The sequence below is a fragment of the Salvelinus fontinalis genome, unplaced genomic scaffold (assembly GCF_029448725.1).
Source record: "Salvelinus fontinalis isolate EN_2023a unplaced genomic scaffold, ASM2944872v1 scaffold_0938, whole genome shotgun sequence".
In the NCBI taxonomy this organism is placed as follows: domain Eukaryota; kingdom Metazoa; phylum Chordata; class Actinopteri; order Salmoniformes; family Salmonidae; genus Salvelinus; species Salvelinus fontinalis.
Genome location: NW_026601147.1, coordinates 55070 through 68341, shown reverse-complemented (window position 1 = coordinate 68341; position 13272 = coordinate 55070). Strand labels below are relative to the sequence as shown.

General features: G+C 36.4%; 1 protein-coding gene across 1 annotated transcript in view; it reads left to right on the top strand.

The window, feature by feature from the left end:
• Positions 1–263: 263 nt before the first annotated feature.
• LOC129847727 (bone morphogenetic protein receptor type-2-like) overlaps positions 264–13272 on the top strand; it is a gene marked incomplete at its 5' end in the record, with an annotated part of 58528 nt that continues 45519 nt past the window's right edge. Inside the window, 3 exons of the mRNA XM_055915462.1 lie at positions 264–368; positions 478–569; positions 2820–3050. Of these exons, the coding sequence (XP_055771437.1) occupies positions 264–368; positions 478–569; positions 2820–3050 (428 nt within the window). The remainder of the gene's footprint in view (positions 369–477; positions 570–2819; positions 3051–13272) is intronic.

The following is a 13272-nucleotide window of genomic DNA, read 5'->3' as shown; positions in this document are numbered from 1 at the left end:
TGTTTATGTCCTGCTGTAGACCACCAGAATACTACTAGGTTAGAGACAGAGACTAACAGGTTGTTTATGTCCTGCTGTAGACCACCAGAATACTACTAGGTTAGAGACAGAGACTAACAGGTTGTTTATGTCCTGCTGTAGACCACCAGAATACTACTAGGTTAGAGACAGAGACTAACAGGTTGTTTATGTCCTGCTGTAGACCACCAGAATACTACTAGGTTAGAGACAGAGACTAACAGGTTGTTTATGTCCTGCTGTAGACCACCAGTTGCAGTGTGAAGAGACCATAGTCATCTCCTTGGCTATTGTCTCTGTGCTGGCTGTCATCATCTTCGCCGTCTTCTTCGGTTACCGCATGATGCACAGTGAGTAACCATGGTGATGACTAGACAATAATATGATTCTCTGTTTGTCCCGTGACCGAAGCCTCTATCTGTGTGTTGACGGTGTGTCCGACTGTGTTTATGTTCTCAGGAGGTGGTAAACAGGGCCTTCATAATCTCAACATGTTGGAGGGAGCTGGTTCTGAGAGCTCTCTGGACCTGGATAACCTCAAACAACTGGAGGTCAGACGGCTACTGCAGCTACTACAGCTATTCTACCTTATACACATCTACAGCTACTACAGCTATTCTACCTTATACACATCTACAGCTACTACAGCTGTTCTACCTTATACACATCTACAACTACTACAACTACTACATCTACAGCTACTACAGCTATTCTACCTTATACACATCTACAGCTACTACAGCTGTTCTACCTTATACACATCTACAGCTACTACAGCTTTTCTACCTTATACACATCTACACCTGCTGCAGCTACTACAGCTATTCTACCTTATACACATCTACAGCTACTACAGCTATTCTACCTACTACACATCTACAACTACTACAGCTGTTCTACCTACTACACATCTACACCTACTACAGCTATTCTACCTACTACACATCTACACCTACTACAACTATTCTACCTACTACACATCTACAACTACTACAGCTATTCTACCTACTACACATCTACACCTACTACAACTATTCTACCTACTATACATCTACACCTACTACAGCTGTTCTACCTACTACACATCTACACCTACTACAACTTTTCTACCTACTACACATCTACAGCTACTACAGCTATTCTACCTACTACACATCTACACCTACTACAGCTATTCTACCTACTACACATCTACAGCTATTCTACCTACTACACATCTACACCTACTACAGCTATTCTACCTACTACAACTATTCTACCTACTACACATCTACACCTACTACAGCTATTCTACCTACTACAGCTATTCTACCTACTACACATCTACACCTACTACAGCTATTCTACCTACTACACATCTACACCTACTACAGCTATTCTACCTACTACACATCTACACCTACTACAGCTATTCTACCTACTACAACTATTCTACCTACTACACATCTACACCTACTACAGCTATTCTACCTACTACACATCTACACCTACTACAGCTATTCTACCTACTACACATCTACACCTACTACAGCTATTCTACCTACTACAACTATTCTACCTACTACACATCTACACCTACTACAGCTATTCTACCTACTACAGCTATTCTACCTACTACAACTATTCTACCTACTACACATCTACACCTACTACAGCTATTCTACCTACTACACATCTACACCTACTACAACTATTCTACCTACTACAACTATTCTACCTACTACAGCTATTCTACCTACTACAACTATTCTACCTACTACACATCTACACCTACTACAGCTATTCTACCTACTACACATCTACACCTACTACAACTATTCTACCTACTACAACTATTCTACCTACTACAGCTATTCTACCTACTACACATCTACACCTACTACAGCTATTCTACCTACTACACATCTACAGCTGTTCTACCTACTACACATCTACAGCTCCTACAGCTGTTCTACCTACTACACATCTACAGCTCCTACAGCTATTCTACCTACTACACATCTACACCTACTACAGCTATTCTACCTACTACACATCTACAGCTGTTCTACCTACTACACATCTACAGCTCCTACAGCTATTCTACCTACTACACATCTACACCTACTACAGCTATTCTACCTACTACACATCTACAGCTGTTCTACCTACTACACATCTACAGCTCCTACAGCTATTCTACCTACTACACATCTACAGCTATTCTACCTACTACACATCTACAGCTATTCTACCTACTACACATCTACAGCTGTTCTACCTACTACACATCTACAGCTCCTACAGCTATTCTACCTACTACACATCTACAGCTCCTACAGCTATTCTACCTACTACACATCTACAGCTATTCTACATACTACACATCTACAGCTCCTACAGCTATTCTACCTACTACACATCTACAGCTATTCTACCTACTACACATCTACACCTACTACAGCTGTTCTACCTACTACACATCTACAGCTACTACAGCTGTTCTACCTACTACACATCTACACCTACTACAGCTGTTCTACCTACTACACATCTACAGCTGTTCTACCTACTACACATCTACAGCTCCTACAGCAGCACATAGAATCGGTTCTAGAGTGATGACCATAGAATCGGTTCTAGAGTGATGACCATAGAATCGGTTCTAGAGTGATGACCATAGAATCGGTTCTAGAGTGATGACCATAGAATCGGTTCTAGAGTGATGACCATAGAATCGGTTCTAGAGTGATGACCAAAATGGAATTAAGATCCAGTCGTCTTTTCTTAACCTTTCTCCTCCCTCTTTTTCTCTCTGTCAGCTGATAGGTCGAGGCCGGTACGGCTCTGTGTTCTGTGGTTCGTTGGACGAGCGACAGGTGGCTGTGAAGGTGTTCAGCTCAGCCAATCGGCAGAACTTCCTGAACGAGTGTTCCATTTATTGTCTCCCCCTGCTGGAGCATGACAACATCGCACGCTTCATCGCTGCCGACGAACGGCTGGGGGCCGAGGGCCGAGTGGAGTACCTTCTGGTCATGGAGTACTACCCCCACGTAAGTACCTTCTACTGGGTTCTACTGGTTCCAGATGGCTGGGGGCCGAGTGGAGTACCTTCTACTGGGTTCTGCTGGTTGCAGATGGCTGGGGGCCGTGTGGAGTACCTTCTACTGGGTTCTGCTGGTTCCAGATGGCTGGGGCCGAGTGGGGTACCTTCTACTGGGTTCTACTGGTTCCAGATGGCTGGGGGCCGAGTGGAGTACCTTCTACTGGGTTCTACTGGTTCCAGACTGCTGGGGGCCGAGTGGGGTACCTTCTACTGGGTTCTGCTGGTTCCTGACGGCTGGGGGCCGAGTGGGGTACCTTCTACTGGGTTCTGCTGGTTCCAGATGGCTGGGGGCCGAGTGGGATACCTTCTACTGGGTACTACTGGTTCCAGATGGCTGGGGGCCGAGTGGGGTACCTTCTACTGGTTCCAGATGGCTGGGGGCCGAGTGGGGTACCTTCTACTGGTTCCAGACGGCTTAGGCAGCTGATTCCCCTTTATCTAACGTGACAAACCACCTCAACACTCTCTGCTCTCTCTCTCTGTGTCCTGGTGTAGTATGATGTATTATTACAGTATATCTCTCTCTCTGTGTCCTGGTGTAGTATGATGTATTAATACAGTATATATATATCTCTCTGTGTAGTATGATGTATTAATACAGTATATCTCTCTCTCTGTGTAGTATGATGTATTAATACAGTATATCTCTCTCTCTGTGTGTATTATGATGTATTAATACAGTATATATCTCTCTCTGTGTGTAGTATGATGTATTAATACAGTATATCTCTCTGTGTCCTGGTGTAGTATGATCTATTAATACAGTATATCTCTCTCTCTGTGTCCTGGTGTAGTATGATGTATTAATACAGTATATATCTCTCTGTGTCCTGGTGTAGTATGATGTATTAATACAGTATATCTCTCTCTCTGTGTCCTGGTGTAGTATGATGTATTAATACAGTATATATATCTCTCTCTGTGTAGTATGATGTATTAATACAGTATATCTCTCTCTCTGTGTGTATTATGATGTATTAATACAGTATATATCTCTCTCTGTGTGTAGTATGATGTATTAATACAGTATATCTCTCTGTGTCCTGGTGTAGTATGATGTATTAATACAGTATATCTCTCTCTCTGTGTCCTGGTGTAGTATGATGTATTAATACAGTATATATCTCTCTCTGTGTCCTGGTGTAGTATGATGTATTAATACAGTATATATATCTCTCTGTGTCCTGGTGTAGTATGATGTATTAATACAGTATATATCTCTCTCTCTCTGTGTCCTGGTGTAGTATGATGTATTAATACAGTATATATCTCTGTGTCCTGGTGTAGTATGATGTATTAATACAGTATATCTCTCTCTCTGTGTCCTGGTGTAGTATGATGTATTAATACAGTATATCTCTCTCTCTGTGTCCTGGTGTAGTATGATGTATTAATACAGTATATCTCTCTCTGTGTGTATTATGATGTATTAATACAGTATATCTCTCTCTCTGTGTCCTGGTGTAGTATGATGTATTAATACAGTATATATCTCTGTGTCCTGGTGTAGTATGATGTATTAATACAGTATATCTCTCTCTGTGTCCTGGTGTAGTATGATGTATTAATACAGTATATCTCTCTCTCTGTGTGTATTATGATGTATTAATACAGTATATCTCTCTCTCTGTGTCCTGGTGTAGTATGATGTATTAATACAGTATATATCTCTCTGTGTCCTGGTGTAGTATGATGTATTAATACAGTATATATATCTCTCTGTGTCGTATGATGTATTAATACAGTATATATCTCTCTCTGTGTCCTGGTGTAGTATGATGTATTAATACAGTATATATCTCTCTGTGTCCTGGTGTAGTATGATGTATTAATACAGTATATATCTCTCTCTGTGTGTAGTATGATGTATTAATACAGTATATATCTCTCTCTGTGTCCTGGTGTAGTATGATGTATTAATACAGTATATATCTCTCTCTGTGTAGTATGATGTATTATTACAGTATATCTCTCTGTGTCCTGGTGTAGTATGATGTATTAATACAGTATATCTCTCTCTCTGTGTCCTGGTGTAGTATGATGTATTAATACAGTATATCTCTCTCTCTGTGTCCTGGTGTAGTATGATGTATTAATACAGTATATATCTCTCTCTGTGTGTAGTATGATGTATTAATACAGTATATCTCTCTCTCTGTGTGTAGTATGATGTATTAATACAGTATATCTCTCTCTCTGTGTGTAGGATGATGTATTAATACAGTATATATCTCTCTCTCTGTGTGTAGGATGATGTATTAATACAGTATATATCTCTCTCTGTGTCCTGGTGTAGTATGATGTATTAATACAGTATATATCTCTCTCTGTGTCCTGGTGTAGTATGATGTATTAATACAGTATATATCTCTCTCTCTCTGTGTCCTGGTGTAGTATGATGTATTAATACAGTATATATCTCTGTGTCCTGGTGTAGTATGATGTATTAATACAGTATATCTCTCTCTCTGTGTCCTGGTGTAGTATGATGTATTAATACAGTATATCTCTCTCTCTGTGTCCTGGTGTAGTATGATGTATTAATACAGTATATCTCTCTCTGTGTGTATTATGATGTATTAATACAGTATATCTCTCTCTCTGTGTCCTGGTGTAGTATGATGTATTAATACAGTATATATCTCTGTGTCCTGGTGTAGTATGATGTATTAATACAGTATATCTCTCTCTGTGTCCTGGTGTAGTATGATGTATTAATACAGTATATCTCTCTCTCTGTGTGTATTATGATGTATTAATACAGTATATCTCTCTCTCTGTGTCCTGGTGTAGTATGATGTATTAATACAGTATATATCTCTCTGTGTCCTGGTGTAGTATGATGTATTAATACAGTATATATATCTCTCTGTGTCGTATGATGTATTAATACAGTATATATCTCTCTCTGTGTCCTGGTGTAGTATGATGTATTAATACAGTATATATCTCTCTGTGTCCTGGTGTAGTATGATGTATTAATACAGTATATATCTCTCTCTGTGTGTAGTATGATGTATTAATACAGTATATATCTCTCTCTGTGTCCTGGTGTAGTATGATGTATTAATACAGTATATATCTCTCTCTGTGTAGTATGATGTATTATTACAGTATATCTCTCTGTGTCCTGGTGTAGTATGATGTATTAATACAGTATATCTCTCTGTGTCCTGGTGTAGTATGATGTATTAATACAGTATATCTCTCTCTCTGTGTCCTGGTGTAGTATGATGTATTAATACAGTATATCTCTCTCTCTGTGTGTAGTATGATGTATTAATACAGTATATCTCTCTCTCTGTGTGTAGTATGATGTATTAATACAGTATATATCTCTCTGTGTCCTGGTGTAGTATGATGTATTAATACAGTTTATCTCTCTCTGTGTCCTGGTGTAGTATGATGTATTAATACAGTATATCTCTCTCTCTGTGTCCTGGTGTAGTATGATGTATTAATACAGTATATCTCTCTGTGTGTAGTATGATGTATTAATATAGTATATCTCTCTGTGTGTAGTATGATGTATTAATACAGTATATCTCTCTCTCTGTGTCCTGGTGTAGTATGATGTATTAATACAGTATATCTCTCTCTCTGTGTGTATTATGATGTATTAATACAGTATATCTCTCTCTCTGTGTGTAGTATGATGTATTAATACAGTATATCTCTCTCTCTGTCTAGTATGATGTATTACTACAGTATATCTCTCTCTCTGTGTCCTGGTGTAGTATGATGTATTAATACAGTATATATCTCTCTGTGTCCTGGTGTAGTATGATGTATTAATACAGTATATCTCTCTCTCTGTGTCCTGGTGTAGTATGATGTATTAATACAGTATATCTCTCTCTCTCTGTGTAGTATGATGTATTAATACAGTATATCTCTCTCTCTGTGTGTAGTATGATGTATTAATACAGTATATCTCTCTCTCTGTGTAGTATGATGTATTACTACAGTATATCTCTCTCTCTGTGTCCTGGTGTAGTATGATGTATTAATACAGTATATCTCTCTGTGTCCTGGTGTAGTATGATGTATTAATACAGTATATATCTCTCTGTGTCCTGGTGTAGTATGATGTATTAATACAGTATATATCTCTCTCTGTGTCCTGGTGTAGTATGATGTATTAATACAGTATATCTCTCTCTGTGTCCTGGTGTAGTATGATGTATTAATACAGTATATCTCTCTCTCTCTGTGTAGTATGATGTATTAATACAGTATATCTCTCTCTCTGTGTCCTGGTGTAGTATGATGTATTAATACAGTATATCTCTCTCTGTGTGTCCTGGTGTAGTATGATGTATTAATACAGTATATCTCTCTCTGTGTCCTGGTGTAGTATGATGTATTAATACAGTATATCTCTCTCTGTGTCCTGGTGTAGTATGATGTATTAATACAGTATATCTCTCTCTCTGTGTGTAGTATGATGTATTAATACAGTATATCTCTCTCTCTGTGTAGTATGATGTATTAATACAGTATATCTCTCTCTCTGTGTCCTGGTGTAGTATGATGTATTAATATAGTATATCTCTCTCTGTGTAGTATGATGTATTAATACAGTATATCTCTCTCTCTGTGTCCTGGTGTAGTATGATGTATTAATACAGTATATCTCTCTCTCTGTGTCCTGGTGTAGTATGATGTATTAATACAGTATATCTCTCTCTGTGTGTAGTGTGATGTATTAATACAGTATATCTCTCTGTGTGTAGTATGATGTATTAATATAGTATATCTCTCTGTGTGTAGTATGATGTATTAATACAGTATATCTCTCTCTCTGTGTGTATTATGATGTATTAATACAGTATATCTCTCTCTCTGTGTCCTGGTGTAGTATGATGTATTAATATAGTATATCTCTCTCTCTGTGTCCTGGTGTAGTATGATGTATTAATACAGTATATCTCTCTCTCTGTGTGTAGTATGATGTATTAATACAGTATATCTCTCTGTGTCCTGGTGTAGTATGATGTATTAATACAGTATATCTCTCTCTCTGTGTCCTGGTGTAGTATGATGTATTAATACAGTATATCTCTCTGTTTCCTGGTGTAGTATGATGTATTAATACAGTATATATCTCTCTCTATGTCCTGGTGTAGTATGATGTATTAATACAGTATATATCTCTCTCTGTGTCCTGGTGTAGTATGATGTATTAATACAGTATATATCTCTCTCTGTGTCCTGGTGTAGTATGATGTATTAATACAGTATATATCTCTCTCTCTGTGTAGTATGATGTATTAATACAGTATATATCTCTCTCTGTGTCCTGGTGTAGTGTGATGTATTAATACAGTATATCTCTCTCTGTGTCCTGGTGTAGTATGATGTATTAATACAGTATATCTCTCTGTGTCCTGGTGTAGTATGATGTATTAATACAGTATATCTCTCTGTGTCCTGGTGTAGTATGATGTATTAATACAGTATATCTCTCTGTGTCCTGGTGTAGTATGATGTATTAATACAGTATATCTCTCTGTGTCCTGGTGTAGTATGATGTATTAATACAGTATATCTCTCTGTATCCTGGTGTAGTGTGATGTATTAATACAGTATATCTCTCTCTCTGTGTCCTGGTGTAGTGTGATGTATTAATACAGTATATATCTCTCTGTGTGTAGTATGATGTATTAATACAGTATATATCTCTGTGTCCTGGTGTAGTATGATGTATTAATACAGTATATCTCTCTCTCTGTGTCCTGGTGTAGTATGATGTATTAATACAGTATATCTCTCTCTCTGTGTCCTGGTGTAGTATGATGTATTAATACAGTATATATCTCTGTGTCCTGGTGTAGTATGATGTATTAATACAGTATATCTCTCTCTCTGTGTGTAGTATGATGTATTAATACAGTATATATCTCTCTCTGTGTGTAGTATGATGTATTAATACAGTATATCTCTCTCTCTGTGTCCTGGTGTAGTATGATGTATTAATACAGTATATCTCTCTCTGTGCCCTGGTGTAGTATGATGTATTAATACAGTATATCTCTCTCTCTGTGTCCTGGTGTAGTATGATGTATTAATACAGTATATCTCTCTCTGTGTGTCCTGGTGTAGTATGATGTATTAATACAGTATATCTCTCTCTGTGTCCTGGTGTAGTATGATGTATTAATACAGTATATATCTCTCTCTGTGTGTAGTATGATGTATTAATACAGTATATCTCTCTCTATGTGTGTAGTATGATGTATTAATACAGTATATATCTCTCTCTGTGTCCTGGTGTAGTATGATGTATTAATACAGTATATATCTCTCTCTGTGTCCTGGTGTAGTATGATGTATTAATACAGTATATGTCTCTCTCTCTCTGTGTCCTGGTGTAGTATGATGTATTAATACAGTATGTATATCTGTGTCCTGGTGTAGTATGATGTATTAATACAGTATATCTCTCTCTCTGTGTCCTGGTGTAGTATGATGTATTAATACAGTATATCTCTCTGTGTAGTATGATGTATTAATACAGTATATCTCTCTCTCTGTGTCCTGGTGTAGTATGATGTATTAATACAGTATATATCTCTCTGTGTCCTGGTGTAGTATGATGTATTAATACAGTATATCTCTCTCTGTGTCCTGGTGTAGTATGATGTATTACTACAGTATATCTCTCTCTCTGTGTCCTGGTGTAGTATGATGTATTAATACAGTATATCTCTCTCTCTGTGTGTAGTATGATGTATTAATACAGTATATCTCTCTCTGTGTCCTGGTGTAGTATGATGTATTAATACAGTATATCTCTCTCTCTGTGTCCTGGTGTAGTATGATGTATTAATACAGTATATCTCTCTCTCTGTGTCCTGGTGTAGTATGATGTATTAATACAGTATATCTCTCTCTCTGTGTGTAGTATGATGTATTAATACAGTATATCTCTCTCTGTGTCCTGGTGTAGTATGATGTATTAATACAGTATATCTCTCTCTGTGTCCTGGTGTAGTATGATGTATTAATACAGTATATCTCTCTCTCTGTGTCCTGGTGTAGTATGATGTATTAATACAGTATATCTTTCTCTGTGTGTAGTATGATGTATTAATACAGTATATCTCTCTCTGTGTGTAGTATGATGTATTAATACAGTATATCTCTCTCTCTCTGTGTGTAGTATGATGTATTAATACAGTATATCTCTCTCTGTGTGTAGTATGATGTATTAATACAGTATATCTCTCTCTGTGTGTAGTATGATGTATTAATACAGTATATATCTCTCTCTGTGTAGTATGATGTATTAATACAGTATATATCTCTCTCTGTGTCCTGGTGTAGTATGATGTATTAATACAGTATATATCTCTCTGTGTCCTGGTGTAGTATGATGTATTAATACAGTATATATCTCTCTCTGTGTGTAGTATGATGTATTAATACAGTATATATCTCTCTCTGTGTCCTGGTGTAGTATGATGTATTAATACAGTATATATCTCTCTCTGTGTAGTATGATGTATTATTACAGTATATCTCTCTGTGTCCTGGTGTAGTATGATGTATTAATACAGTATATCTCTCTCTCTGTGTCCTGGTGTAGTATGATGTATTAATACAGTATAAATCTCTCTCTGTGTGTAGTATGATGTATTAATACAGTATATATCTCTCTGTGTCCTGGTGTAGTATGATGTATTAATACAGTATATCTCTCTCTCTGTGTGTAGTATGATGTATTAATACAGTATATCTCTCTCTCTGTGTCCTGGTGTAGTATGATGTATTAATACAGTATATCTCTCTCTGTGTGTAGTATGATGTATTAATACAGTATATCTCTCTCTGTGTGTAGTATGATGTATTAATACAGTATATCTCTCTCTGTGTGTAGTATGATGTATTAATACAGTATATCTCTCTCTCTGTGTGTAGTATGATGTATTAATACAGTATATCTCTCTCTGTGTCCTGGTGTAGTATGATGTATTAATACAGTATATCTCTCTCTCTGTGTCCTGGTGTAGTATGATGTATTAATACAGTATATCTCTCTCTCTGTGTCCTGGTGTAGTATGATGTATTAATACAGTATATCTCTCTCTGTGTAGTATGATGTATTAATACAGTATATCTCTCTCTGTGTCCTGGTGTAGTATGATGTATTAATACAGTATATCTCTCTCTCTGTGTGTATTATGATGTATTAATACAGTATATATCTCTCTGTGTCCTGGTGTAGTATGATGTATTAATACAGTATATATCTCTCTGTGTCCTGGTGTAGTATGATGTATTAATACAGTATATCTCTCTCTCTGTGTGTAGTATGATGTATTAATACAGTATATCTCTCTGTGTGTAGTATGATGTATTAATATAGTATATCTCTCTGTGTGTAGTATGATGTATTAATACAGTATATCTCTCTCTCTGTGTGTAGTATGATGTATTAATACAGTATATCTCTCTCTGTGTCCTGGTGTAGTATGATGTATTAATACAGTATATCTCTCTCTCTGTGTGTAGTATGATGTATTAATACAGTATATCTCTCTCTCTGTGTGTAGTATGATGTATTAATACAGTATATCTCTCTCTGTGTCCTGGTGTAGTATGATGTATTAATACAGTATATCTCTCTCTCTGTGTGTAGTATGATGTATTAATACAGTATATCTCTCTCTCTGTGTCCTGGTGTAGTATGATGTATTAATACAGTATATCTCTCTGTGTGTAGTATGATGTATTAATACAGTATATCTCTCTCTCTGTGTGTAGTATGATGTATTAATACAGTATATCTCTCTCTCTGTGTGTAGTATGATGTATTAATACAGTATATCTCTCTCTCTGTGTGTAGTATGATGTATTAATACAGTATATCTCTCTCTGTGTGTCCTGGTGTAGTATGATGTATTAATACAGTAAATCTCTCTCTCTGTGTGTAGTATGATGTATTAATACAGTATATCTCTCTCTGTGTCCTGGTGTAGTATGATGTATTAATACAGTATATCTCTCTCTCTGTGTGTAGTATGATGTATTAATACAGTATATCTCTCTCTCTGTGTGTAGTATGATGTATTAATACAGTATATCTCTCTCTGTGTAGTATGATGTATTAATACAGTATATCTCTCTCTGTGTCCTGGTGTAGTATGATGTATTAATACAGTATATCTCTCTCTCTGTGTGTAGTATGATGTATTAATACAGTATATCTCTCTCTCTGTGTGTAGTATGATGTATTAATACAGTATATATCTCTCTGTGTCCTGGTATAGTATGATGTATTAATACAGTTTATCTCTCTCTGTGTCCTGGTGTAGTATGATGTATTAATACAGTATATCTCTCTCTCTGTGTCCTGGTGTAGTATGATGTATTAATACAGTATATCTCTCTGTGTGTAGTATGATGTATTAATATAGTATATCTCTCTGTGTGTAGTATGATGTATTAATACAGTATATCTCTCTCTCTGTGTCCTGGTGTAGTATGATGTATTAATACAGTATATCTCTCTCTCTGTGTGTAGTATGATGTATTAATACAGTATATCTCTCTCTCTGTGTGTAGTATGATGTATTAATACAGTATATCTCTCTCTCTGTCTAGTATGATGTATTACTACAGTATATCTCTCTCTCTGTGTCCTGGTGTAGTATGATGTATTAATACAGTATATATCTCTCTGTGTCCTGGTGTAGTATGATGTATTAATACAGTATATCTCTCTCTCTGTGTCCTGGTGTAGTATGATGTATTAATACAGTATATCTCTCTCTCTCTGTGTAGTATGATGTATTAATACAGTATATCTCTCTCTCTGTGTGTAGTATGATGTATTAATACAGTATATCTCTCTCTCTGTGTAGTATGATGTATTACTACAGTATATCTCTCTCTCTGTGTCCTGGTGTAGTATGATGTATTAATACAGTATATCTCTCTGTGTCCTGGTGTAGTATGATGTATTAATACAGTATATATCTCTCTGTGTCCTGGTGTAGTATGATGTATTAATACAGTATATATCTCTCTCTGTGTCCTGGTGTAGTATGATGTATTAATACAGTATATCTCTCTCTGTGTCCTGGTGTAGTATGATGTATTAATACAGTATATCTCTCTCTCTCTGTGTAGTATGATGTATTAATACAGTATATCTCTCTCTC